The 26188-nt window shown below is 62.6% G+C and overlaps 3 protein-coding genes and 1 long non-coding RNA gene across 11 annotated transcripts; 3 read left to right on the top strand and 1 right to left on the bottom strand.

The window, feature by feature from the left end:
• Positions 1–3105: 3105 nt before the first annotated feature.
• Positions 3106–5609, top strand: TMUB1 (transmembrane and ubiquitin like domain containing 1). Of its 2 annotated transcripts, XM_040260393.1 has the most exons (3): positions 3106–3202; positions 4111–4532; positions 4796–5609. In XM_040260393.1, exons 2-3 carry the CDS (start codon positions 4144–4146, stop codon positions 5145–5147), a joined length of 741 nt encoding a protein of 246 aa, XP_040116327.1. In that variant the 5' UTR covers positions 3106–3202; positions 4111–4143; the 3' UTR covers positions 5148–5609. The 2 variants fall into 2 exon arrangements, with proteins under 2 accessions (XP_040116327.1, XP_040116326.1); XM_040260392.1 differs by lacking the exon at positions 3106–3202 and having other exon boundaries at positions 3308–4532.
• A 250-nt stretch (positions 5610–5859) lies between these two features.
• On the top strand, positions 5860–10431 carry FASTK (Fas activated serine/threonine kinase). 7 transcript variants are annotated; one of them, XM_040260336.1, is made up of 12 exons: positions 5900–6085; positions 6302–6355; positions 6899–7092; positions 7210–7324; positions 8033–8212; positions 8318–8457; positions 8954–9167; positions 9273–9432; positions 9646–9737; positions 9821–9935; positions 10008–10122; positions 10223–10431. In XM_040260336.1, the coding sequence occupies exons 1-12, from the start codon at positions 6004–6006 to the stop codon at positions 10328–10330; spliced, it is 1569 nt and encodes a 522-aa protein (XP_040116270.1). In that variant the 5' UTR covers positions 5900–6003; the 3' UTR covers positions 10331–10431. The 7 variants fall into 7 exon arrangements, 6 of the variants coding, with proteins under 6 accessions (XP_040116269.1, XP_040116268.1, XP_040116267.1 ...); XM_040260335.1 differs by having other exon boundaries at positions 5860–6085; positions 6302–6716; positions 6899–7324; XM_040260333.1 differs by having other exon boundaries at positions 5890–6085; positions 6899–7324.
• Positions 10432–10524: 93 nt separating this feature from the next.
• On the bottom strand, positions 10525–25737 carry SLC4A2 (solute carrier family 4 member 2). Its single transcript, XM_040260307.1, has 23 exons — positions 25631–25737; positions 23275–23388; positions 21326–21497; positions 20941–21182; positions 20732–20850; positions 18994–19226; positions 18755–18897; positions 17140–17320; positions 15601–15736; positions 15281–15446; positions 15035–15149; positions 14754–14938; positions 14412–14637; positions 14073–14288; positions 13828–13976; positions 13508–13702; positions 12735–12989; positions 12525–12614; positions 12164–12330; positions 11569–11822; positions 11285–11454; positions 10851–11024; positions 10525–10762 (listed from the first exon to the last, which is right to left on the bottom strand). The coding sequence occupies exons 2-23, from the start codon at positions 23323–23325 to the stop codon at positions 10682–10684; spliced, it is 3720 nt and encodes a 1239-aa protein (XP_040116241.1). The 5' UTR covers positions 23326–23388; positions 25631–25737; the 3' UTR covers positions 10525–10681.
• On the top strand, positions 15736–18609 carry LOC120877938. Its single transcript, XR_005724422.1, has 3 exons — positions 15736–16586; positions 16663–16738; positions 16777–18609. It is a non-coding gene; the product is annotated as an uncharacterized LOC120877938 (long non-coding RNA).
• Positions 25738–26188: the final 451 nt, after the last annotated feature.

Genomic DNA, 26188 nt, shown 5'->3' with positions numbered 1-26188 from the left:
GCGGCGGCGGCGGCGGCGGGCGGGCGCGCGGGGCTGGCGGGGCCGGGACTACGGAGCGGGCGGCGCGGGGCTAGTGCATGGGGCCGAGAGCCGGGGGCAGAGGCCAGGAGGCGCCGCCGCGCACGCTGGGGCCGCTGCTGCCGGGCGCTCCCCGGCGCCGCGATCCCGCTGCCTGGAAGCCGCCTCCAGCGGCAACAACAACGGGACCGGGAGCGCGCGGCCCGGGCCCTCCCCACCGCGTCATGCGCACGCACCACCGCCCCCGCCGGCTCCGGCACACGCAGCCCGAGCCCCCCTCCGCGCCGCCCCCGCCCCTCCAGCGCGCGGGCCCCAACGCCCCCGCCCCTCGCTAGCTGGCTGGCGAAGTAGCCTCCACCCCCGAGCAGCGCGCTCGGCCCCGGCGGCCGGCCCCTCCCACCCAGCCTGGGCCCTTCCGCCTCCTTTCCAGCCCCCACCACACCCGCTGCGAGGGCCACTCGCTTGGCGGGGACAGCTGCCCTGCCCGCCTCGCGGCCCCAGCTGTCGCTTTCGCCCCACTGCGCTGGTCTGGGTGGAGTGTCTGTTCTCCGGGCAGTGCCGGGATGCTGATGAACGCGGCTGGTGGGCCGAGGAGGGTCGCCGCCCCGGACCCAACTGCGCCTCGCCTACACTGTTCTGCCATCCGTGCGGCACAGGCTCCCCTGTCCCTGGGCCCCGAGGTCACCGCTGGAGACCACGCCAACTCAGGGTTCTTTCTCAGGCCCTCCCTGGACTTTCCATTGCCGGCCGCGGGCACCGAGACTGGGAATCTGGGTCCCTGGTTTCTATTTCCAGTTCTTCCTGAGACCTTCATCTGCGGGGCCCTTGAAAATGACACTTGAAACAACAATGTCCTCGCTCTTATCTTCCAGCCTCTCCTAAAAGATCCCTACTGCCGGACTGGTGGAGGATTCAGTGAGTGCTGCTGGACCTCCCTGGAAAGGGGAAGGAAGAAAAGAATCAAATATTATGCCTTCTTCCCCCACTCACCCCGTTTAAGACACTAACCAGGGTCCACATGGTGGCCTCAGTTTTCCTTGTTTTCTCTCCTTTGTCCATCCTGTGTTCCTGTCCACTCCCGGGGCCAGGAAGCCCCCTTCAATGTCCTAGTTCCTCTGCATCCTCATTGCTAAAGCTGAATGCAGATTCACTAGCCACCCCCTTCCCCCCAACTTTTCCTAAACCCCATAAGAGGTGGCTTGTGCAGAACCCAGGTCCCAGCCAATCAGCCTGCCAGGACTCTACCCCGATGTCCTCTGGCACAGTTGACAGATACCATCCTTTTTACATATACTTCCACTTCCAAAATACCCAAGCTGGGTATTTTCCCAGCATAAAGTTGCCCACCATTTAAGCTACCCACACCACTTGACCCCAGTACCAACCTGGTCACCTTTCTAAGTATCTTGGACCTTCCAAAGAACCTAGTGCAAGCTAATCAACACCTTGGGGCTTCCCAAGCTCCAGAGAGGTGTGGGTCCTACCTACCTGCTTGTTCTGAAGAATGTCTTTCACCCTCTTTGGGTTTCATCTGAAAAAAATATAGTGGTTGAACAGATCACCTACCCTAATATTCTGTAAGTCTAAAAGCAGTACCCAACATATATTTTAGATGCTTAATTAGAACTGAAAGCAAGAAGTTGCAGTAGGTACCTCCCAAGAGAGATGCTGAAGGTAAAGAGCCCCTCAAAAGTGTTGCCCCAGCAGTTGGCACACACCTGTTTTAGCACTAGTGGGCTAATTGTCTGTGTCCTCTATTAGTACATTAGCTACATGAGGGCAGGGATACAGTGTGATTTGCCATTGTATTCCCAGAGTCTGACCCAGCGCCGAGCACATGCTATACATTTAAGGAATACTTCTAGAATAACTGGATACATGGGAAGGAACTAGAGATAAGTTATTAATAGTTCTGTATGTTGTAAGTCTAAACTGACAGTCCCAAGGCAACATTTGGAGTGTTTACTCCCATAAGTAGGCATAGGCTATCAGGGCACCAGGGTACATTACTTTTAATCAAGACTGACCTATAAAGTTTGTGGCTATAGGAGCCCAAAGGAAGGAGGGAAAACCCATAGAAATTAACTTGGCTCAGGCCACATGAGGCTCAACATCGCCTGTATAACAATACTCTTAAGGATCCAATTTCTGAGCCCAAATTTCAGGGGAGGAAGCGTTCTAAGTGAATAAATATCTACCGTGTGACAGATCTCCTCTACAGTTTTCACACTTCTTTAATAAAACACCAAACTTTGCCCATTACAATTGTCTTCCGAGGTAAGTTTTAAGAACGAAGAAGTTTAGGTTCATATAGATTCAATAATGCACTCAAGGTCATATAGTTGATAAGCACAGGATAAGAGGTCAGAATCTTTTGCCATATTCCAAAGTCTATGCTCCTCACAGTCTTACAGGAGCCCAGTGGAGGAGGAGCCAGGTAAGTAAGGCAGCCCCAACCCCCCCAGAGGATGAGATGGCTGGACGGCATCACTGACTCAATGGACATGAGTTTGGGTAAACTCCGGGAGTTGGTGATGGACAGGGAGACCTGGTGTGCTGCAGTCCATGGGGTTGCGAAGAGTCGGACACGACTGAGCGACTGAACTGAACTGAAGCCTCCCATGGCCAGCTCTGAAGACCCATCTCCTCAGCCAGCCTTGGGGGCGGGGCGGGGGGGGGCAGCCCGTGGATACTGGGCTCTGGGCTGAAGAGTCAATGTGGAGGGTCCACTCTGACTTAAGAGTAGGCCGGCGTAGGGTCCACCTGCGCTCCCCAAAGACTGCATCACCAAACCCGGGGTGGGGCGGGGGGGGTGATATGATAGACTTAGCCAGAAACCAGCTGACGTTGGTTTCTGATGTGATACACGTCCTGGCTGCCCGCGGGTGAGGGAGAGGCTCCTGCTGTCCCCTACCTCGCCCCGAACCTCTGCGGGCTAGCACGACGTCAAAGCCGCCGCCGCCAGCCCCTCAGCGATCTGTGGGCGCTGGGCGCAGGCGGCTGAACCCCGCACGTGGGTCCCCAGCGCAGAACGCTAGACTGCGCATCCTTCCAGACTACAAGACCCACAATGCTCCGGGCGGCGGCGGCAGGGAAGGAGGGGGTGCCTCCAGGTGTCTGCGACCTCGCCACCTCCCTCCCGGAAGTGCCCGAGGGTCCGCTATGGAGCTGGCGGAGCCGGGCGGTGAGTCCCTGCGCCTTGGCCGCACCACCCCGCTGCCCCAGCAGCTGGCCCGGCTGGCCCCGCCCCGGGATCTCCCGCGCCCGCCAGCCACTCGGGGTGTGGGGGCGGGCGGCGGGAAGATGCGAAGGGTGGTGGAGGATGGAGGTGGGGAGGGCAAAGTCTTGGGTTCCCGGGCGAGATCTGGGGTCTTGCAGCAGACTGGGTTTGGAGAGGTTTCCCAGGGGAGGCGCGGGGTCGGGACGCCTTGGGTGGGGTTTGAGTGGACCAGGGGGGACCGAGTTGGGGTGGGGGCTAGGGTTGGGGGTGGGAACCCTCGGAGGTTCCAGTTTGCCAAAGGGAAGCAGTTTGACATTTGGCGTGGGGAAGCCTTGGGAATCTGTCCTGTGCTGCGGGTGGGGGTTGGCTGAATGGTAAGGGGGCGTTGTGCGTGTGTCTAGAGACCTTTTTTTCTACCCCCTTGGAGAAACTTTAGCGATGGAGCGGTATTAATAGATAGGCTTTGCCGTGAAATAGGCAAAGGAGTAGATAAACTTTGAGATGACCTAAATGGGGAGAATAGGTAAGCTTTGGGGTGGTTTGGTGGGGGTTGAATTTAAGGGAGAAGTTGCTTAGAAGGTCAAAGCTCTGACTTCGGAATAGGGTTTGGGTGAATTGTGGAACTGCTTAAAGACCTGAAATTTAGGTTACAGAAAATTAGGACTTGTGATTTGGTGTTGGGAAGGGGTATGTGGGGCAAGTTTGGGGTGGCCAGGTGTCAGACCAGTGTATGTCCCAGGGTAGGGCTGGGATAACTGGGTGGAATGAGGACTGTGGGAGAGTTGTGGTGGGATGGGGTCAGGGGCCCCCTGAAGTTCAGAGGGCTCTTGGTGGGTGAGCCAGCCCCTCATGGGTTCTTTGTGCCTCTCCAGCCTCTCGGTAGCGTGGCGGGCAAGGCAGGTGCCATGGCCCTGATTGAAGGGGTAGGTGATGAGGTGACCATCCTTTTCTCGGTGCTTGCCTGCCTTCTGGTGCTGGCTCTCGCCTGGGTCTCAACGCACACTGCCGAGGGTGCCGATCCACTGCCCCAGCCGTCAGGGACCCCAACACCAACGCAGCCCAGCGAAGCCATGGCGGTCATGGACAGCATCAGAGGGGAGGCCCCAGGAGCTGAGACCCCCGGCCTGAGACACCGAGGTCAGGCGGCACCACCAGAACCTGGTGTGGGGCTCGCAGGAACACCACCACCTCCGGACTCCCCCCAGGAGCCCCTCGTACTTCGGCTGAAATTCCTCAACGATTCTGAGCAGGTGGCCAGAGCCTGGCCCCACGACACCATTGGCTCCCTGAAAAGGTAAGCCGGGAGGATGACAGGAAGGAAGTGCTAAAGAGTAGGGCGGGGATGATCACAGTCATCAGAGTCAGCAGAGATCCCGGAGATCCTCTTATAGATGAGGAAACTGAGGCCCCTAGTCGCAGACTGTATTGCTCCCCTGAAGCAGGAGGGCCCCCCCACACACACCGTGGAGGCCAGAGGTGAGGGTAGGAGAGTTGTTCCGGACCAGGGGCCAGGAGTGCCTGAGACTCGCTCTATTACCCAGGTCCCTCTCTCCTCAGGACCCAGTTTCCCGGCCGGGAACAGCACGTGCGCCTCATCTACCAAGGGCAGCTACTAGGAGACGACACCCAGACCCTGGGCAGCCTTCACCTCCCTCCCAACTGTGTCCTCCACTGCCACGTGTCCACACGGGTGGGTCCCCCCCTCCCGCCCTGCCCGCCGGGGTCCGAGCCAGGCCCCTCAGGGCTGGAAGTAGGCAGCCTGCTGCTGCCCCTGCTCCTTCTGCTGCTGCTTCTGCTCTGGTACTGCCAGATCCAGTACCGGCCCTTCTTTCCGCTGACCGCCACTCTGGGTCTGGCCGGCTTCACCCTGCTCCTCAGCCTCCTGGCCTTTGCCATGTACCGCCCGTAGTGCCTCCGCGGGCTCTTGGCCATGCCGCTGGCCTCTCGGGACCTTGCTCGCCACGACAAGGTGGGAGCTGCTGTCTGCCCAGGCCCGCCTCTCCGACCTGCCTCTTCCCACTACCCTGGAGCCCAGCGCTGCGCGGCAGAGCACTCCGAGGGTCGGCGGAAGCCCCTCCCTGTGACCTTCATGGCTCTGGGCCACCTCCCGGAGCAGCTGGCGCTCAGCGCCCCCTGACAGTGGGCTACCCCGAGTCAGACAGCTGCTGTCATTGCCTTGGCCCTGGACAGAGCGGGGCCACGCCCCTGGGCCCTTAGGGCTCAGCCTGAGGACCTGGGCACCTTTTAGTCCCGGATCGCTCCTTGGCTGGTTTGGGGGCCCGAGGACTGGGAAGGGCTGGAGAAGGGGAGTCGGGATGGGTGGAGGGGGCTTTCTGGAACACGTGCAGATTAAATAACTGTGAAGTTTTCACTCTTGGCCTAGTGTCTGCGTGTGTGGGTCGCGGGGGAGGGGGGCTGCGGGGAGCTCTCCCCTACTGGGAGAAAAGGGGTGGGCCAGATGCTTCGCCCTGCCCTGCCCTGCCCGCCCAGGCCAACCGCTGCTGACTCCCCTCTGCACCCCTATCTCATCCCCTAGCCCTTTGGCCCCGCCCCCCGCCACGCCCCAGTCCTTTGGCCCCGCCCACCCCTGCGCCGCGCGCGCGCAGCTTCCCGGAAGCAGGGGGCGGGGCGCGCGGCGCCCTGGCGCGCGGTGCCTGCCGGGAGCCACGTCTTTGCTGGCGGAGGACCTACTTGGCGCGGCGATTGGCGTCCGGGCCGCGCGGTTCGGGGGCTGCCGGGAAGATGGAGGACTTGGTGGCCCCCTGATGAGGAGGCCGCGGGGGGAGCCCGGCTCCCGGGCCCAGAGACCGACTGAGGGAGCGACCTGCGCGGGGCCTGGGGAGTCATGTAGGGGTGGCGTCTGCGGGGCGGGCCGCGGGGAAGGGCGGCGGGAGTTGGTGTTGGCGACCGCGACCACGGTCTCCTGGCATTCCCCCCGGGCCGCGGGTGGGGGTGTGTGTGGGGGGCCCCCCTTGACACCGCCGACTCCGCGCCGTAGCGCAGGCCGCGCCCGCGGGCTCCACGGGCGCCCTCCGAGGTGGGCCCTGCGTTCTCGTTTCACAGGCGAGAAGGCTTGGGCAGGGAGACCGAAGCCACTTGTCCAAGGTCACGCAGCTGGTAAGTGGGAGCGCCCAGCATGGAACCCAGGACCACGGAGCCCGAGCTCCACCCTCCGGTACCGCCGCCGCCTCCTGCGGGAGGGGGAGGTGGTCGGGGGTGGTGGGGAGCGTATCTGTCGGGCGAGCTGGGCTCCAGGCTGGGCGCGACCACTAACCAGATTCGGGGCCTCGGGGCTTGCCTTATCCCCCTCGCCTCCCTGGGCCTTGGTCTCTCCTCCTGTGAAATCGAGATAGTACCAGCCCCTGCCTCCCTCCTCACGGGCGTGTCAGAGGAGGATCGGAGGAGATGATGCATGTGGAATTGCTCTGTAAAAATTCCTCCGCGAGAACTCTGAAGGATTCCGATTGCTCTCGCAAAGGTTGGAAGGAGTCAGAGAGGGGCGGGTTGGGGAAGAGGACCAGAGCAGTCACAAAGAAGGGTGAAGAGAGTACAGGTTGCTCTGTCCCCAGACTCCTCTGGATGGGGAGCGAGGTGAGGAATAGAGTTGGTCTTTTTCTCCTTTGGAGAATACCTCACTCCCTTTTTTGGGCCACCCCTCAGGGTCTCCAGCACCCAACTCCATGCTTCGAGTCCTGCTCTCTGCCCAGGCCTCCAGTGCTCGTCTGTCTGGCTTGCTGCTGCTCCCACCAGTACAGCCCTGCTGTCTGGGACCCAGCAAGTGGGGAGACCACCGGCCTCCTGGAGGAGGCCCGCCTGCAGGCCCTGTGAAGGGATTGCAGCGGCTTCTGGAACAGGCGAGGAGCCCTGGGGAGCTGCTGCGCTGGCTGGGGCAGAACCCCACCAAAGTGCGTGCCCACCACTACCCCGTGGCGCTCCGTCGTCTGAGCCAGCTCTTGGGGTCTCTGCCGCAGCCCCCTCCCGTGGAGCAGGCCACACTGCAGGACTTGAGTCAGCTCATCATCCGAAACTGCCCCTCCTTTGACATTAACACCATCCACGTGTGTCTGCACCTTGCAGCCTTACTGGGTGAGGACGGTGTCTATGGGTGGGTGGGTGTCAATGGAAGGATAGAGAAACCGTAGCAGACCCACCTGAGATCACTGACAGAACCCACCTCAAGCTTTGCCAGGAATGGCACACTTGCTGAGTGATGACAGACTTGCTGTTGCTCTGCGGTATCCACGACAGTCATCACGAGTCAAGCAGCATGAGTCGCAGCTTAGGTTAGGGTGCCACCCCCTTTTTTGTTGTTGTTTAGTCGCTAAGTCGTCGCTAAGTCGTGTCTGGCTCTTCTGCGATCCCATGAACCATAACCCGCCAGGTCCTCTGTCCATGGGCTTCTCCAGGCAAGAATACTGGAGTGGGTTGCCATTTCCTTCTCTAGGGGATCTTCCAGACCCAGGGATTGAACCTGTGCATTGCCAGGCAGATTCTTTACCACTGAGCCACCAGGTCTCTTCTAATACAGTGCCCTAGGGAGCCACTGCAATTTATCATCATTGGCAAGAGATGAGATCTTACTGCCTTCTTTGTATAAGGCCTTCCCCACAGACAGTTGTGATACCTTTATTCACGTGGTAGTTCCTATTTCTCTGGTGTTTCCGCGTGCTCTGTAGCAGATCTTCCAGCCCAGAAAACAGATGAGAAGGACTGAGGATTCACTAACTAAAACTGCAGGATTGCAGAAGAGCAGAGCAGCTCCTTCCCTGCCTCCTTTGACCCTCTGCCTCTCAGGCTTCCCATCAGATGGGCCCCTGATGTGCGCCCTGGAGCAGGAGCGAAGGTTCCGCCTCCCTCCGAAGCCACCACCCCCTCTGCCGCCTATCCTTCGAGGTGGGCAAAGGTTGGAAGCCGCTCTAAGCTGTCCCCGTTTCCAGCGGCGTCCTCAGCAGCACCTCATCCGCAGCCTGGCAGGTGCCAGAGCGGGGGACAGGTGATGGGGGGGGTGGAGGCAGGCAGTATCTGCTGGAATCTCGCCCGGGTCTGGCCTGAGAGTCCAGCATAAGCTGTTCTTCACAGAGGCCAGGCCCGAGGAACTGACTCCCCACGTGATGGTGCTCCTAGCCCAGCATTTGGCCCGCCACCGGTTGAGGGAGCCCCAGCTTCTGGAAGCCATTGCCCACTTCCTGGTGGTTCAGGAAGCCCAGCTCAATAGCAAGGTGGGATTGCCTCTCAGCTTCCCAAGCTCCTCTCCTAGTGGCCCTCAGACACCCCAGCAGGCCTAGCTCCCATCCCCCTCACCTTGTCCACTTGATTGGCTGCTGCTTCCTGCAGCATACCACCCACCTAGGCTCTCTGGCCTCTTCCCTGGGGTACCACCTTGGCTCAAACCCCCACTGGCTTGTCCAACTCCCTACCAGGTACACCTGGTTCTTTGCACTTCTCCAAACATCCTTAGCCACCGTCTTAGCTTGGTCGATCCCACTCCACCAAGTCTTCAGGGCCAGAACCCACAGCCATGTCTCTGCTTGTTTGGAGACTGACCACATGGGACTTGAGCAGTGCTTATGCAATTGAGCATCTGTGCAGTAGAGGGACTGTCCTGCCTTTCCAGTGACTGATGTCATCAGCTTGCACGCCAAGTCTCCCTGAGGTTCAGCTTGTAAAGACCAGAGAACCTTCCCCCTGGGTGATGGGCTGCTCTTTGCCCCACAGGTGGTACAGAAGTTGGTCCTGCCCTTTGGGCGGCTGAACTACGTGCCTCTGGAGCAGCAGTTTATGCCCTGCCTTGAGAGGATCCTGGCTCGGGAAGCAGGGGTGGCCCCCCTGGCAACTGTCAACATTTTGATGTCACTGTGTCAGCTGCGGTGTCTGCCCTTCCGAGCCCTGCACTTTGTCTTTTCCCCTGGTTTCATCAACCATGTCAGTGGTGCGCAGACTTGGGGGGATGGCTGTGTCCTGGAGGGCCGGGGGGCCGGGGAAAGCAGGAGTGAGGGTCTGCATCCCGGTAAGCCTCGTCCTGCTTTCCCCACAGGCACCCCTCACGCCCTGATCGTGCGGCGCTACCTCTCCCTGTTAGACACGGCGGTGGAGCTGGAGCTCCCAGGATATCGGGGTGCCCGCCTTCCCCGAAGGCAGCAAGTGCCCATCTTCCCCCAGCCACTCATCACTGACCGTGCCCGCTGCAAGTACAGGTGGGTGGGCAGCTGGGGAGGGAAGGGGTCAGCCGGCAAGGAACACCCGGGTAGACAGGCCTGGGAACCCTGAGCTGACTATGCTGCTGTGCTCCGGGTCACCAGAAAGCTAAGCCCCAAAGGCCATTTCCCAGCCTGGGTGTGGAAGTAGGTGGGACCAAGCTAAAAAGAGTGCCCTGGGGGGCCTTCTGAGCCGGGCTCCTTTTCCCTCAGTCACAAGGACATAGTAGCAGAGGGGCTGCGCCAGCTGCTGGGGGAGGAGAAATACCGGCAGGACCTGACTGTGCCTCCAGGCTACAGCACAGGTGAGCTCCGGGTGGGCCGGCGAGCCCCCGGGAAGCAGAGCCTCCGCCGGAAGCCAGTGGCTCTTTCTCTCCCGGCCCCGCAGACTTCCTGCTGTGTGTCAGCAGCTGCGGCTCGGTGCTGCCCGTGAGAGCCCAAGACCCCTTCCTGCCGTACCCTCCCAGGTCCTGTCCCCGCGCCACCCGGGACCCTGCCCAAAGGTAAGGCGGGAGCCTGGGAGAGCCTCCCTGGCCCCGTGCATAGCGCCTGAGCCTCAGCCTCTTTCTCTCCAGGGTGGTGCTGATGCTGCGGGAACGCTGGCACTTCTGTCGGGACGGCAGAGTGCTGCTGGGCTCCCGAGCCCTGCGGGAGCGGCACCTGGGCCTGATGGGGTATCAGCTTCTGCCGGTGAGGCCCTCCTGCCCCCGCTCCCGCCAAGCCCCCACTCTGACCCGGCTGCCAGCTCCCCAGCCCCCGGGGATGACGAACTCTGTCCTCTGCCCCGCAGCTACCCTTTGAAGAACTGGAGTCCCAGAGAGGCCTGCCCCAGCTCAAGAGCTACCTGAGGCAGAAGCTCCAGGCCCTGGGCCTCCGCTGGGGACCTGAAGGGGGGTGAGAGGTGCACACGGGCTCAGGATGGCCCCCTCATGGAGGTGGACAGTTTGCACTTTGCTTCCCTCTGCTTTGACTTGTCATTAAAGTCCCTTTCCTTCCCCATCTTGCGCTTTGTTTCTGGGACGGGTGGGCTGGGTTCGCCCATGTGTTTCCCATTCACACCCGCTGACACTGACGCACACGGAAGACCAGGGATAGGTGGGGGCCGAAGCACTTTACTGCCGGGGGTGGGGGAGGGCCTTAAATTATTCACTTAAATAAAAATGAGGAGGGGGGGGATGGGGAGAGCACCCCCCCACCCCAGCCCGTTCCCTCTGTCCGTCCATCCCTTGGCTGTCCGTCCAGGCAGCAGTCACACAGGCATGGGCATCTCGTTGTACTCGTCCACACCCTCCCGCTCATCAAACACTGGTTCTGCCTCGTTAGCATCCAGCTGTGGGAGAGGACAGAGGAAGGTGGGTGACCTCCCAGCAAGACCGCGTGGGGGGCCGGGTGAGGCTGGGGAGGAGCGCAGGCCTTACGTATTTCATCTCCCGCTCGGTGAAGATGCGGGTCAGCACCACCATGCGGAGCGGCACCGTGAGGATGAGGATGAAGGGGAAGGCCAGGGAGGCTGCGGTGGACATGACTGCCCAGAGCACGGCCAGGCAGAGCAGCTGCAGGGCGGTGAACAGGTGCATACGCAGGGTCCGGACCTGGGGGCGGAGTGACACAGGGTGGGAAGGGTGAGCCAGGGCCCGCAAGGGCCATCCGGGCCTGCCACGACCGGAGGATGACGGTCCCTCTCCCCTCCGCAGGGGCAGGTGGAAGTGCCTGCCTGGGTGCTTACAGGAGCCAGGTCTGCACAGGCTGAACGGTAGCTGGCCAGAGTGGATACACGGGGGGGCCGGAGGGTGACCCACACAGACTGGGTGGCAAGGGGAGAGGTGTGGGGCCCTTCCCAGCCGGGTCTCACCTTCTTGACGTAGGTGACGTCCGGGTGGTGTTTGGGTGGCATGAGCAGCAGGTGCAGCCGCTCATAGAACTGGATCCCGTTCAGGGAGGTCACGCCCATGTACAGGAAAATCCCGAAGAGCACAGCCAGGGGGATCTGCCGGAGCAGATCCCCGATGACCAAGGAGAGGCCTGCGGGGCGAGGGGGAGGAAGAGCTGGCCCTGGGGCGCTCCACTCCTCCACCCACAGCGGCCACGGCCACGAGACCCCTCTGGGAAGGCCGGGGCGGGAAGAGGCGAACATACCCACGAGCAGGGCCACCAGCAGCCCTGTCACCCGCTGCTCCTTGACCTCCTGGATCTTGGGCTTGTCCCCGGGCGCCACCGCCTTGCTCATGACCGTGAGCGCGTTGGCGTGTGTGACAGAGCGGACAGTGGCAGCGGCCAACCAGGGCAAGCCGAAGAGGGCACAGATGCCGCCCATGGCCACGATGAGCAGCAGGTCCAGGTGGAAGCCAGAACCCTTCTGAAGCATGCGCTCCTTCTTGGAGATGATCAGCCTGAACAGGGACAGGCATGCCCTAAGCCCCGGGCCCCCTAGCCCAGCTCAGCAGACAACTGGGTCTTTCCAGAGCACCCAGGCAGTTACCTCCTCCTGTTTCTGGAGGTCCCTGCCCATCCCTTTCAAGACGAGGGCTCCATCATGGAGCTGAGTCCTATCCCCGTGGCCACTCCCCACCACCTGGACAGCGCCCAGCGTGTACTGTACCCATGCAGGCACATTTCAGTGGGATTTTCTGTTATCTACAAACTTCAGCAGCCAGCCTGCTGGGGGTTCCAGCCTGTCCAGGCAGCAGATCGTCCCTGTCTGCACAGCGACCCCTCTGCCAGGACCACTCACGTGGTGATCTGTGTCTCCATGAAGATAAGGATGAAGACCAAGATGGCGGGCAGCAGGCTGGCAACCATCATCCACACAGGGAAGGCGCTCTTCTCCCCCAGGGGGTTGATGACCCAGCCCCGCTTCTCTGGGGCTGTCACTGAGAAGCCACTGGGCACGCTCAGCTTCTGCAGGGCAGAGGGTAGGGCCGGGGCAGGTGAACCTTGGGGGTTGGGGGGGGTTCCCTGAGTTGTACTGGGGCTGGGGGGACGCTAAGCGAGTGCTGTGGGAGAGGCCTGGTGTCTGACTGGCTTAGCAGCAGCTCTGGTCCTGGGGACCTGAAGCCTGGTGCCCCCTCACCGCCACGCGCGTGCCACCGTACCTGGGTGTAGGTGTCCTCAATACAGTAATCCACAAGCACCATGACGAGGATGGCGATGGGCACCCCGAAGTCCCCAATCACGCGCCGTACCTGTGGGCAAGCACCGCGCTCAGAGGCCCCACACTGCCGTCCAGGCTGGACTGCGAGTTGCCCCCTTCCTTCCCCCGCCCGGGGGCTCTACGCCTCCCTCGGGCCTGCCAGCCCACACACCCGGCCGGGGAAGAATCGGCTGTTCTTGAATTTGCGCAGGAAGAAGGCGATGAAGAAAGTGCCGGCCATGAGAACCAGCGACAGCAGGGCGGTGTTGGGCTGGCCCCGGGGCCTGCCCTGCCCGGGCGGCCTGGTTGAGCTCTCGTTCCTTGGCCCCGGTGTGGCTCCTGCCCCGGGCCACGTGGCGTTCTCGCCACTGCCTGCCTCGGAGCTGTTGGAGATGGAACAGCCGTGGAGAGGGTGCTCCTGGAAGATCTGGGGAGAGAACAAAGGATTCCATACGCTTAACTGGCCAGAGGTCTGGGACTGGGCTGTCTGCTGAGTTGGGACAGGCAGGCCCAGGGTGGTCAGCCTACTCTCAAGGAGCTTGTCTTAAGAACATGACTGAGGGGAACAGATGGGGACATAAGACCACTGGGGGTTCAGAGATGGGGCTGGTCTAACTGGGGAAGGAAGCTGGGAGTGAGGCTCCAAAGAGGCCTGGAGGAGCATCCAGGGGGGCATGGCGAACCCTGGGGACACATCTGACCCTGACCCAGACACAGATGTGAGGGCGTGCCTGTCAACTTGGGGGCCTTTTCCTCTGACTTTCTGGATCCTCTGCCACCTTATCAAAAGCACACATCACCTTTGTTATTAAAACTATGTGAGTCTTTGAGGCTGATCTGAAGTTCCTGTGTGTGTGCTGGCAACAGGCCTCATACGTGGAGAACCCAGGGGCAAGGAGGGCCCCCGCTCGCTCGCAGGCCAGGTCCCACCGGGGCCCTACCCACCTTCACGAGCTTGTAGAAGGTCTCGTAGATGAAGATGAGAGAGATGAGGAAGGCAAAGATCTCCTGGGTGAAACGGGAGACGAAGCGCACCAGGAAGCTGCCCTCCAGGGCCACCATGAGCAGGGCCAGCAGCACCAGCCAGAAGCCTATCCACACGCGGCCCACCAGGTACTCCAGGTTGTTGCTGCTGCAGAACTGGGGCAGGCAGGGCGAGGGGGTGGGCGGAGTCAGGCTCAGAGCCTGCGGGCTCCTGAGGAGTGGTGGGGGGAAGGGGAGCAGGAGCTGAGCCGGGCAGGAGGAACCAGCCTGTGGCCACTCACCGAGAAGAAGGCCTCCTCGAAGACCAGCAGGGGCCCCGAGAAGCCGATCACCAGCAATGGCTGGGCCCCCAACAGGCAGAACAGCACGCCCTGGATGGCCGTGGACATGATGAGCTCCGACACCCCGATCAGGTCGTGCGTCTTCTCCCCTAGGGCAGCAGGAGACTGCTCAGGGGCTGGTGGCGGGGCAGGGGGTGGGGGGAACCGTGCCCTCCCCGCTCTGCCCTGGCTAAGCCCCTCCTTACCCAGCAGCCCCCCGAAGGTGATGGCGGGAGACAGGGCCGCGAAGTAGATGAAGATGACAGCAGCCAGGCACTGGGGGTCCAGCGCATCCCGGAAGTCGCTCAGGTAGTGGGGGTAGCGGCGCCGCACGTCTCGGATCAGCCCCCCGAAAGGCCGGCCCGTCCGCCGCAGGGGATCGTCTTCCACCGCACCTGCCACCTCTACCATCTGCAGGAGCGCTGCAGCCCGGGGCCTGCGTCAGGGCACCCGTCCCTGCCCTCGCCTGCCCACCTGCCCTCCTGACGCCCCAGCCCGACCCAGGCAGCCCTGACCCAGCCCCCTGGCTCGTACTGGCCCCGTACCCTTATCCTGAGCCGACTTGGGCTCCAGCCCGGCCCCTGGGGGCAACAGCCGGCCCTGCTCCTCCCGCTTCTTGAGCATCTGGCGCTGGAAGTGAGCAACCGAGCGCAGCAGCTCCTCGCCCTGCACCTCCGAGGGCGGCAGCACCACGCTGCAGTCCAGGAAGGCATTGATGGCCGTCAGCAGGTCCTCCCGCTCGTCCGCCAGGTAGGCCGCCTCGTGGAATTGCTGCCAAGAAAGGACCGGGGCGAGTGAGGACACAGGATGCAGGGCTAGGGCCCGGGAGCCGGGCTGGGCGCCGGGCGTGGGGGTGGGGGTGGGGGTGGCGTTCTGGAGCGGCTGACCTTGTCGGACATGAGGGTGGAGATGGAGCGGCCGATCTCATGGTAGTCCATGTTAGCGCTGCTCGGGCCCAGCAGCAGAAAGAGGAAGCGCACCGGCACGGGCACCTCCAGCACCGCGTCCAGCTCCACTGCCTCCCGCAGCCGCACAAAGGCCATGGTGGGGCGGGCCAGGAACTCGACACAGCCTGCGGGTGTGCGGCCATCATGGGTGAGAGCCCAGCGAAGGTGGCCTCCGGCCCCCGCCCCAGCCCTACCCCATCCCCAGTCCTCGCCCCGCGTACCCACGAGGACCACTGTGGCCTCGGCGTTCTCAGGGATCTTCTCCAGCAGCTTCAGCTCGTGCTTGGACTTGGAGCGAGTGATGCCGGCCGGAGGAGCTGGAGGGGGTGGCTCGCGCTGGGGAGGCAGGAGGCCAGGGCTCAGCTGGGCCGCCCTGCCCCTGCCTGCCCCTGCCCCGCTCGCTCGTGGTCCTGCAGCCTCTGGGGTGGCTGGACCTCACCCCAGCGGGGCTGCCTTCTCCCTCTCACCTCTCGTTCCACCTCCAGCCGGGTCTCAGGGACGCCTCCGATGAGGGGCTCGGTGACGTGGGGGTCGCTCTCGGCTCCCTGGCCGTGGTGATGCCCCAGCAGGGAGCCCAGGGAGCCGGCTGAGATGTTGCGGGGGAAGGAGAAATCCTTCTCATCGCTGGGGTGGCTGCGGGGCAGCAGGCAGGGCGGTGAGGTGGGCTGGCGGCCGGGCCCGGGCAGGCAGGGCGGTGAGGTGGGCTGGCGGCCGGGGCGGGCAGGCAGGGAGGTGAGGCGGGCTGGCGGCCGGGACGGGCAGGCAGGGTGCGGCGCACGGGGCTCACCTGTGCTTCAGCAGCAAGGCCCTCAGCACGTTGGCTCTGTCCTCGGCCTTGATCTGGTCCGAGATGACCATCTGCTCCACCACCTGGTGGGCCACGCCAGGCAGGGTCTGCTGATCCAGGTCCAAGAGCACAGCCCCTGGAACGAGGATGACACAAACCTTGTCCCCAGCCAAGAAACGGGGGACAGGGCTGGGAACGGGGGGACAGCCAGGGAGGCACTGTGCAGCCCTGAAGCCGGTAAGCGGGGCCCAGCTCAGCCTGAGGCCCAAGTCCTCAAGCCCTCTCTCCCTTTGGGAATGTGACGCTCAGCAGAGGCCAGGAAACCGCAGCTCTCAGAGAGGCCACCTGGCTAGACCTTGCCCAGACACCTCTTCTGGAAAGCACGCAGCAGGAAGCGTCCCAGGCCACTCATGTGGGCTGGACTGCCCTTCGCTGCCGGTAACTTTCTCCGGACTGACCTGCTGCCTCTGCCGTCCACTTGAGGGCCCAGTTCTGCCCTCTGGAGCATGACCCAGCCAGTCGTGGCAGCTCCAGAACCATCCGAAGAGTCCCCCCCCGAACCCTGGACTCCTCAGCATCCCCAAGTCCAGCAGCTGCTCAAGGACACCCAGCCTGTCCTTGCTCTGAGCTGCCATTTCCCAGAGAGATGAAGGTCCTCTCAAAAGTCACCAGGTCGTTTTCCCGTCAAGGTCAACTCACGGGGACACGGAACAAACAAAACCGAAGGCCCCCCAAGCAGCCAAAAGCCAGACACCACAGCCTGGTGATCAAGCCCTGCGTTCTGGCACCTCACCCAAAGCCCTCAAGCCTCACTCAGAGCCTAGTAACTCTTAGCTGGGAAACAGTCCTGACAGCAGGCTTCTGAGTCCTTGGCCGCTGACAGCAAGTGGGAGCGGTTCCCCACCAGGAAGGAGGAATCAAGCCAAGAGCAGAACATCAGACGTGAGCACCTGTGCTCATGCAGCAGAGCCCACACCGCCCTACAGGTTAGGCCACACTGCTGGGAGCCCACACTGCCCTACAGCTTAGGCCACGCTGCTGGGAGCCCACACCGCCCTATAGGTTAGGCCACGCTGCTGGGAGCCCACACCGCCCTACAGGTTAGGCCACGCTGCTGGGAGCCCATACCACCCTACAGGTTAGGCCACACTGCTGGGAGCCCACACTGCCCTACAGCTTAGGTCACACTGCCCAGAATGTCTAGGATCTCAGAAAGCATTCCACCAAAACCGTTCAACACTGCAGCATCCAAAACATACCAGCTTCAGTTTATCTGAAAATATCACTTAGAGAAGCTGCTTGCTGAAGATGCCAGACCAGAGAAGAGGGTCAGGCCTGCCCTGCAGTCACCCAACGACAGAGTCCGAGGAACGGCAGGACTCGTGAGAGGTGACGTCATGACAAGAGATGCTCCCTTCTGGGCTCTGGTGACATTACACACCCTGTTGCTCAAGACAAATGTGTGGGACCGTTTGGTCCTCGGAGAACAGGCTCGGGCAAAGGCAATTCCCGGGGTGAGGATGGGTGGGCGCGTGTTACCGTGGGCCAGGGTCCGGCGCAGCTCCAGGAGGCTGCGGAACGACAGGGAGGCCACGTGGGGCTTCCCCCAGCGCTCCGTCTCCTCCTCCACATCCTCCTCGAATTTGATCCAGCGCGCCGTCTCTCGCCACTGAGGCTCCTGGTTTTTGTCCAGCAGCAGCTCATTCAGCTCCACAAACACCTTGGGGTGACAGGAGAAGGCGTGGTGGGACAGAGGCTGTGACCCCGGGGGGCACAGGGTGCAGGCCCGGAGCCCAGGCGAGTTATTGACCCACTCTGCAGCTCTCCCTCGTCCGTGAAATAAGAGCGACACCACCCACCTCAAAGGCCTCTAGTGGGCCAAGAAGGACCCACTTACTGTGCAGCACAAAGAGCTAAATACTCAATAGTCTATAGTAATCTATAAGGGAAAAGAATCTGAAAACACAGGTATGTATAGGTGTGTACAACTGAACCACTTTGCCACGCACCTGAAACCAGCACCACATTATAAATCAACTATAATTTAAAAAATGGGGGGGCACAGTGGGGGATAAAAGAAAAAGGACAGAACACTTGGCATGGTACATGACTCAGAGGAAGTGTTTGACGGTCGGTCACTAAACACACACACAGGAACTTGCAAGGCTGGCAAAACTGAAGAGGGCCACAGCGGTCACTTCTGAGGGTGCTGAGGAGGCAGAGGGACTCTGGGTGTGGGGCTGTCCTGTATCGAGGTAGGTTTGGCTCAGGTTTACATGTGCAAAGCGTCACGGAGCTGTGCACTTAACCTGAGCGTGCTTTTACTGTGTCTGACTGCAGTCAAAAGGTTACCCAGAAAAACCCACTGGCAGGGTTAGGGCTCAAGACCAGAGCACTGGAATCTTAGAATCCCTTAGGAATCCCTAAGGACCGGGCTTCCCTTGTGGCTCAGCTGGTAAAGAATCTGCCAGCAGTGCGGGAGACCTGGGTTCAATCCCTGGGTTAGGAAGATCCCCTGGAAAAGGAAACGGCGCCCCACTCCAGTACTCTGGCCTGGAGAATTCCATGGACTGTACAGTTCATGGGGTTGCAAAGAGTTGGACACGACTGAGCGACTTTCACTAAGTACCCGAGCGGCCTTGGCCGGTCATTGTCTGTCACCCTTGCAGGATGCGGGAGGACTCGAGTGGGGAGGTGACCAGACTTTGAGACATGAAGCGTGCTGCTGCGTGAAGCCACCCTCAGACACCTTACTGCCAGCTACCAGAAAACGGCCGTGAGAGAAGTCAACGTGTCTAGAATGTGGACCAGAACTCTAATGGCCACACGAACAACAGCAGCTCAGTAACACCGTAATAACAGTTTGGGGACAGACGGCTACTGGACTTAACTGTAGTGAATAGTCTATGATATTGTTTAAATGTTGATTGGTTATGTGGGGCACCTGAGGTTAACATAATATTGTGTTATCAACTATATGTCAATTAAAAAAAAATCAACACTGTTGAAGATTGCACTCTTGTGCAGTGTGCAACCTTGAAAAGCATCCATGGCCACCTGGGGCTTGCGATCACCGCTGGTCTGAGAAGCGGTAGGGGCTGTGGACAGCAGATCCACAGGAAGATGATGGAAGACCGTGCAGTGGCGAACTTACCTCGTGGGGCTTGTGGGTGGCCCGGGGCCGGGCCCGAGGTGTGGGGCCAGGCTCTCGCCCTTCCCGGCCACTCTGTGTAGACGCTTTGGCGTTCTTCCGCACCAAGTGTCGCCGTACCCCAGGAACGTCCTCAAACCGGTGACCTGCAGTGGTCAGGGGGGAGAGGGTCAAAGGTCCCTATCTCTTACTCCCACCCCCCAGCCCCACCAGCTCCGGGCTCGCCCAGGCCCGGCACGCACTCTTCATGAGGTCCAGGTCGGCTGTGGCCAGCGTCTGCGCCTCGCTCTCGTCCGTGGGGACCCGGGGCAGCAGTGCCTGCTCAGCCCCCGTCATGCTTCCGATGCGTCTCCTCTCCTGCAGGTTGTAGCTGCGGTGCCCGGGCTGTGCCTTGGTCAAAAGGCGCCCGGAGGCACCCCCGTCATCACCTCCCGCTGTGCCGCTGGCCACGGGCACCACCTCCTCCACCTGGGCCCTGCACAGACAGGGCGGCCGTGAGCAAGCCAGGGAAGGCCAGCCCCTCCTGCTTGGCCAGGGGCCACACGGGAGGCCCCCTGGGATAGGGGACTCCCGCCAGCCCCAACCCCGCCTCCCTCCCCACATGCCTCGGTAGGTGGGGATGTGGAAGTGCAGCAAGGGTTCTGGAAGCAGAGGGCGGTGTTTAAACCCAGTTCCTTCCTCCCCAGCAATTCCCTGAGCTGCCCTGGGACAGAAACTCAAACCACCAAAGGGAGGCTGAGGCCAGCCTTCCCTGGGGCCTGGGGCGGGCCAGTGATGTCGGTGCCCAGGTTGGGACTGCTAGCAATGGACTCAGGGCTCATAGGGGCCTGTGTTTCTAATCGAATGGAGTAAAGGACGTGGAAATAGGCCTTTGGAACTGGAGACACCTGTCTCTACCCCACAGCCGTGAGGAGGGTATGAGCACCTGTCCCTTAGGATTCTGCCTTCTGCTCTTAGCTCCCAAACTGGGGGGTGGGGGTTTTCTTTCTCCCCACCTCCCCCAGAGGGGCCTGTCCCTGCCACACCTTTGTACACTGTTCCCCTGGTGACTGGCACCCCCATGGCTCCAAGCCCCTGTTACGCGCCCGTGACCAGTGCCCCCTGAGCCAGGCTCTCTCCACCTGCACCCACCTTCTGTGCCCGAGGTTCTGTTTGTACTCCTGCCCATAAATCTGACGCCCCTGTCCGACGCCATGCTCTCTCTCAGGCTCCCCCGCCTCCTGGCCATCTGGCGGCCCGCAGGCCTGCGGGCCCGGTGCAGACGGCCGAGGTGAACCCAGTTCCATCCACACGGCCTGTCTCCCCAGCAAGTCTGTGCCAGCGAGTCTGTGCCGCCCGAAGGGGCAACTTGCCCTTCACTTCCCCCTGCCCCTTCACACTGCCTGGCACCCGGAAAACAACAGGGAGGCGATAGTAGTGACCTTGAGACCTCGTTCAAAGTGGTTTCTTCCAGGAAGCCTTCCCTGGCTGACGTCCCCAAACTCCATAATCACCTGTTGGTACCGATGTTCCGCCTGAAACTAGTCGTCTGGCGGAGTAACTTGTACTGACTGCCACTTCACGAGACCACATCCAGGGTGGACTGGCAGCTCCCCAAAAGCAAGAGGGGGGCCTCCCATTCCTCTCATCCCCTTGGGGTCCTGGGGGTGTGAGGAGGTCACCTGTCCAGTCCCTGATCTGTGCTTGACGTTGCTCCCCTGAAGCCATGGCCGGGGGGGGAGATGGCAGGCATGGGAGGAGGTGGCTAAACCATATTTAAAACTTTCATTCACACCACCCTTCAAACCTACTACCACCTTGTGGGAAAAGTCTTATTACGCTTGCTTTACAGACGGGGAAACGGACTCAAAGACATCGGTTCTCGTCCAGAGTCAAATCCTAGCAGCATGACCCCAACCTGAGCCTTTCAAGGCTCCTGCTTTGCCTCCCCACCCCACCTGACCGATGCTGGTGTGGGGGTCTCTGTGTGGGGACCCTTACCCAGTCTGGGCCGCTTTGGTGGCCCGGGGAGTTGCCTCCTGGTGGGGCTGGGGTGGAGGCGGAGAGGGACTGGTGGTTTCTGCCCTCCGGTCGGCACCTTCATCCTCCTGGAGGAAGAACTAGAACAGGGAAGCTGTGTGAGCAGGGGAGGCCGGGCCAGAGATCCTGCAGACGGTGCCCCCACCCCTGGGGAGCCCTGCCCCGCTCACCTGCACGGAAGAGGGTGTGGAGGCAGGTGACGGCTGGCTGAGGGCCCGGGACCCCTCGGCCTCACTGGCCTCATCCTCCTCTTCCTCGCCCTCCTCGATGGTGGGGGTCTCTCCGGTGGGGGAGGCTCCGGGGCGCCTGCGGGGCTTCCGCCCTGGGCCCTGGGGTGTCTTTCGGCGCCGGGTGTCAGGAGGCAGGTGGGTGGACAGCGGGTGGTGGATGTGATGGGAAGACTGGCGATGGTCTGCAGGGACAGGTGCACTGGTTGCCAATGGGTCCGGCTTCCCCCCCTCCAGCTGGCCGGCCCCCAGCCTCTCCCCTCCCCCAGGCCCCCAGCCCAGAGCAGCACCCTGCCAGCCCCCAAGTCGCCTCCCCTGACCCCCTCACATTCAAAGTCTTCCTCCCCATAGCTGCGGCCGAGCTCCTCCCCTCCTCGGGACCCCGCCTCCTGAAGGATCTCCTCGAAACGCTCCACGCCCAGGGTGCGGTGGAGTTCATCCTCCTCTTGCTCAGCTGCAAAGCCGGGTACCGTCACGGGGCCCAGGCTCTCAGGCTCTGGCTGCAAGGAAGAAGGGGCCATGAGGACTCTCAGGGAGCGGGGATGGGGGGTGTCCCAGCACACCCCCTGCCCACCTAGCAGCAGAAGTCCAGTACCTGCCCCCAGCTCCCCCAGTACCCCAAAAGCCGAGGACTCAACACCCTACCCCTGGCAGCCTGTCCCGCCCCCCACCGGGGTCCTGGGCCATCAGCACCCTGGCTGGGCCCATTCCTGTCGGTTCTGGGGCAGGTGGGAAGCATCGGCCCTGAAGGCCTCTGCAGAAGTCCTGTGTGTCCACCCCAGAGGTCAAGGTCGGAGGTGTGACCTGGGCCGTTCACATGGCTGACGCTGATGGTCGTGAATGCGACCCCGACAAGTCCCACTGAGCGTGAGAAGTAACTCCTCGGTGGGGTGCCTCAGCTAACCAACCAACCGGGCTTGGTCTGAGTCAACTGGGAGCCCACCGGAGGGAGCCAGCGCCCCAGGCTGCGGCCACACCCCGCCCCGCTCCCCCTGCACCTGAGTCATTCTGCAGGAGCCCAGGACCGTGGTGGCGCTTTGGAGAGCTCAGCCCTGCAGTGCAGGCAGCCGCCACTCTGTGGCTTTGGTCCAGCACTCCCCCCAAACCACCACTACCCCCTGCCACTGGTCTCAGCTCCAGGCACCACCAAATATTTACTCAAGCGAGAGCTTCTGGACTTGAAGGACATCGAGATCTCCAAGGGCAGGGTACCCGAGCAAGAAAGAGCAGAGGGAGGTGGGCTGGGAAGGAGGGCGGGCCTTGCAGAGCCTGGGAGGTGGAGTCAGGAGCCGCTGGGTGGTGGCGGGGGACACACTGGATACTAGAGGCCAGGGCCAGGAGCTTGCACCCCCCACCCTAACCCTGGTCAGCCCATCTCTGCCGCTCGAGCCCAGCTTCTCCCCCAACTACCCCCAGGCACGGGGCCCCACTCTCACCAGAAACAGCACCGGGAGGAAGGCGGTGGAGTGGGGCGGCTGAAGCCAGCGAGCAGAAGGGGGCTAGCCCAGGGTTGGGGGAGGAGGGCAGAGAGCCCCTCGCACCTGAGGCCGCAGGAGGAAGTCCATGGCTGTGGGCTGGGGTGAACTGGGGGCGGAGGGGGAGGGGACCAGCCAGCACCTCGCCCCAGTCACGTGCCCCCGTGGGCCCAAGTGACCAATGACGCGCGGATGATGCCGGCGCTGGGGTTAATCATTGCCCTTCCCAGGAACACTGGAAGGGGGACACGTGGGGCGGCGGCCACGTGGGGGCCGGGCCTGGGTGGCACGTGGGGCTGGGGGCGGGGCCGTCTGCCCAGAAGCCCCGTGCAGCAGGCCCGGCAGTCACAGCCTCCAAGACCCAGGGCGGGGGAGGGGGCTTTCGCCGGTTAGAGACCCAGGATTCCCAAAGTTCCTCCTCTCCCGCTGAGGAGGATAAACAACCTCCCAGGGCTTCAGGGAACAGAACCGCAAGGCCCTCCCCAGGGCTGGAAGCCGTCTGACCGTCACCACTAGTACCTGTCCCGGACCCGGTGGCCCGTGCAAGGCTCGGAGAGGCATGGCAGTGCCCTTCCCAAGTCCATCCAGGCTCCCCTCTCGGGCCTTTTCACATGCACACACACTCACACCCGTTTGACACAGACCCTCTCCCTTGCCCACAGCCCCAGTGGTGGCCTCTTCACTCACATACACACACCTTCACCCTCGGCCAGAGCCCCAGTGGTGGCCTCTTCACTCACTCACACACCCTCAGCCACAGCCCCAGCAATGGTGGTGCACAGGAGCAGTGGGCAATACTCACCGTGCGGAAGGAATCCGCGCCTGACACGGGGCGCCGGGGGCCGCTGCTCATGGCCAAATCTTAGCCCTTCTCGCTGTAGCTGCGGCTTTCAGGGAGACGAGGTGGCGGCATAACCTGGGGGAGGGCACTGATCACCAGGTGAGAGAGGCCCCAGGCCAGCGGGGGCACCCCCACATCACACAGCTCCCCCAGCCCAGACCAGCCCAGGCGAGGGCAGGGCCCCGCGGGGGTGGAGGGGGCCTCCTGCTTCCACAAGATCCTCCTGGGCTCCCAAGGGCCTTGGCGCCTGATTCTGGGAGGGTAGAAGGGGGAGCAGAGAAAGTTATAGGAAGAAAAGAGAGGAACAAAGAACCGAAGCGAAGATGGAGGCGCAGCAGGCCCAGGGACTGAGCGGAGGCAGAGGGAGAGAGCAGAGGGTGGGAGACCCCCGGGGCTGGGGGAGCAGGAAGGCGTCAGGCCCAGACCTGGAGAGACAGCAGCAGAGATCAGTGTGGGGAGACAGAGGAAGAGGGAGGACAGGCCCAGCCAGAAGTGCAGTAGGAGTGGAGGGGACTGGTCACAGCTGGCAGAGGGGGCTGAGACCCGAGAAGGGTGTATGGGGGTAGGGGTGAGACCCAGAGCCCGGCCAGGGCAAGGGGGGATGAAGGAAGGCAGACAGAGCCCTGGAGAGAGCCCAGAGCAGCCCGCAAAGGGGGCTGCTGTCCTGTGCCCCCCTCCTCCGAAAAAAAAAAGCCCAGCTCCGAAGTGGGGGAGGAGGAGGCTCCCGGGGGGAGGGGCGGGAGCCCAGCTCCACTCTGGCAGTGGGAGGGCAGGCGGGCGGCACTGGCCCGGCAGCGCTTTATACTGGGGGAGGGGCACGTGACGCCCGGGGAGGAGGGGGCACAGAAATCCCGAGGTTCTGCCCTGGGGGCAGTCTCAGTGTTTCCCCTCCCCAAACCCACGGCCAGGAAAATCTGAGCGGCCGGGCTGACGCCCTCCTGACTGTGACTGTAGGGGCGTCTGGGGAGGGCGCCGGGCACGGAAGGAGGCCTGCAGAAGGGCTGCGGTTTGGGAAGCTGACCATCATACTGGGGGGGACCCGTTCCTAGTAGGGGGTTGCTCTGTGATGGTAAGAGAAGTGAGCTCCCCGGTGTGTTGCTGGTGGGGGGTGGTGGTCAGGGTTACCGGATTTAGGGCCAACTCAGGGGTGACACAGGTCATTGTAGGGTCAAACAATATAGGTCGGTCCGGGGTGGGGAGCCTGGAGCCACACATGCCCCTAGCGGGGCATTCCAGCTCAGCTTAGTGCTCTCTTCCGCTCCCCCCTTAGCAGGCTCTGCGCCAGGGCAAGTCTGCTGTCGGGGCGCCCGGCACTGGAGGAGACAACCCGGTCTGGGAGGGAGTGCCTGGCACCTGCCGGTGTCCCGCTCCCACTTCCAGGCTGGGCTCTCGGTGTGCTCCTCCATCCTCCCCCGCCCTCCTCCGCCCTCCTCCCTTTACCTCCCCCCACCCCCACCGCACCGTCCCCAGAACACAAAGCTGCTTCTGTCCAGAGCATCGGTGTCGATAATCCGCGGTGGGGGCACATTCCAGGGACCAGCCCCGACCGGCCCGGAGGATTAGCACTCCGGACCCCCACATGGGCATTAATCACCACCGCCGTTCCCCCCTCAAGTGGACTCATACATTCCACCGCTCTCCTGACGCGGGGCTGGCGGGAGTGGGGAGCTTAGGGAGGAGGAGAAAGTGGACCCTGGAGTGCAGGTCAGCGCCGTGTGCCCACACCCAGCACAGAGCTCCCCACCCGGGCCAGCCAGCGCCCCTCCTCCCATTCCCGCCAGGAGTTAGGTCGCACTCTCCCGGGCTCGTCTTTCCCATCCCCACCCAGCTGCTCCTTCTCCTGCCTGACCCCTCGTCCCGACCTGACCCTCCACCCTCATTCCTGGCTCTGCTTCCCAAGCCCGAGAATGGGGAGGGGGCAGAGGCTGAAGCTCGGGGCAACTCTTAGGCAGGGGCGCCCTGGACGGGCCTTAAGGCTAGAGTAGGGGGTGGCACGGGAAGGGTGTCGTCTGGAGTACTGCACGGGTTCGGGAGGGCCGGCGGCGCCTCCCAGAGAGTACCCCCTTCCCGGTGGCAGGGGGCGCGGCACCCTCGCTTTAGGGAACTCGAAGAAGCGGACTCTAGACCCCGCTTCCGACCCGCAATCACTCCGCTCGCCTCCCCATCCTTCTCCCCCAAAAGCTCGCGTACCCGCGCCCCAGTCTCCGCCCTTTCCTGCACTTCCACTCCCTCCCCGCTCCGAGTTCCCCCCTTTCCTTCCCCCTCCCTTCCTCTCTCGGCGGCCCCGGCCCTCCCCCGCCGCCACCTCCCACCTTACCCGCTTCCTCTGGACCTGGCGCTCCAGGGGTCTCGGGGTCTCTCTCCCCGCCGGCTCTAGAGCCCTCGCGCGCTCCCGACGGCTTCCCCCGGGCCCACCTCGGGGCGCGCCCCCCGCCGCTCCCAACTTCTCCCAACTCAACTTTCCCCCGCGTCGCAGGCAGGCCAGCCCCCTACGTGCGCGCGCCCCGGCGCACCGTGCGCGGCCCCGGCGCGGCGGGGCGGGAGGCGGGGAGTGGGGCCGAGACCCAGGGGGCGGAGGCGCGCTGCCAAGCCTTGCGCGGCGCCCGGATCCCAGAGCCGAGGAGGCCGCCCCTGGTTTGACCCTCCGCGCGGCGCGAGGCGGCCGCCCAGCGCTTCCCCGCAACGAGCTCGGGTGCCTGGAGACGCCGTCTCCGAGCTTCATTTGGCCCCTGTAGGCGGAAAGGAAGCCCGCCTCATCCTAGGGATCCCAGGCAGAAAAAAAAAAAAAAAAAAAGAGGCACCAAGCTATCAGGCAATTCGGAGAAAATTGAAATATCAATGCATCGGGGGTCAAGAGTCTCTCTGCACCCGCAGG

Source organism: Oryx dammah, unplaced genomic scaffold (genome assembly GCF_014754425.2).
Source record: "Oryx dammah isolate SB20612 unplaced genomic scaffold, SCBI_Odam_1.1 HiC_scaffold_18, whole genome shotgun sequence".
Taxonomy (NCBI): Eukaryota; Metazoa; Chordata; class Mammalia; order Artiodactyla; family Bovidae; genus Oryx; species Oryx dammah.
This window is presented reverse-complemented; position numbering and strand designations above follow the sequence as displayed.

What these genes read in the sequence shown, in the direction of transcription:
- SLC4A2 (XM_040260307.1), bottom strand. Translation starts at nt 23,325, where the DNA reads ATGAGCAGCGGCCCCCGGCGCCCCGTGTCAGGCGCGGATTCCTTCCGC. An exon ending in GGCCACAGTGGTCCTCGTGG is followed by an intron (nt 14,939 to 15,034) that starts GTACGCGGGGCG and finishes GCACACCCGCAG; the next exon opens with GCTGTGTCGAGTTCCTGGCC. An exon ending in GCTGGTGGCCCTGCTCGTGG is followed by an intron (nt 11,455 to 11,568) that starts GTATGTTCGCCT and finishes CTCGCCCCGCAG; the next exon opens with GCCTCTCCTTGGTCATCGGG.
- TMUB1 (XM_040260392.1), top strand. Translation starts at nt 4,003, where the DNA reads ATGAGGACTGTGGGAGAGTTGTGGTGGGATGGGGTCAGGGGCCCCCTG. An exon ending in ACCATTGGCTCCCTGAAAAG is followed by an intron (nt 4,533 to 4,795) that starts GTAAGCCGGGAG and finishes CTCTCTCCTCAG; the next exon opens with GACCCAGTTTCCCGGCCGGG.
- FASTK (XM_040260331.1), top strand. Translation starts at nt 6,004, where the DNA reads ATGAGGAGGCCGCGGGGGGAGCCCGGCTCCCGGGCCCAGAGACCGACT. An exon ending in TTTCATCAACCATGTCAGTG is followed by an intron (nt 9,168 to 9,272) that starts GTGCGCAGACTT and finishes CTTTCCCCACAG; the next exon opens with GCACCCCTCACGCCCTGATC. An exon ending in ACCCGGGACCCTGCCCAAAG is followed by an intron (nt 9,936 to 10,007) that starts GTAAGGCGGGAG and finishes CTTTCTCTCCAG; the next exon opens with GGTGGTGCTGATGCTGCGGG.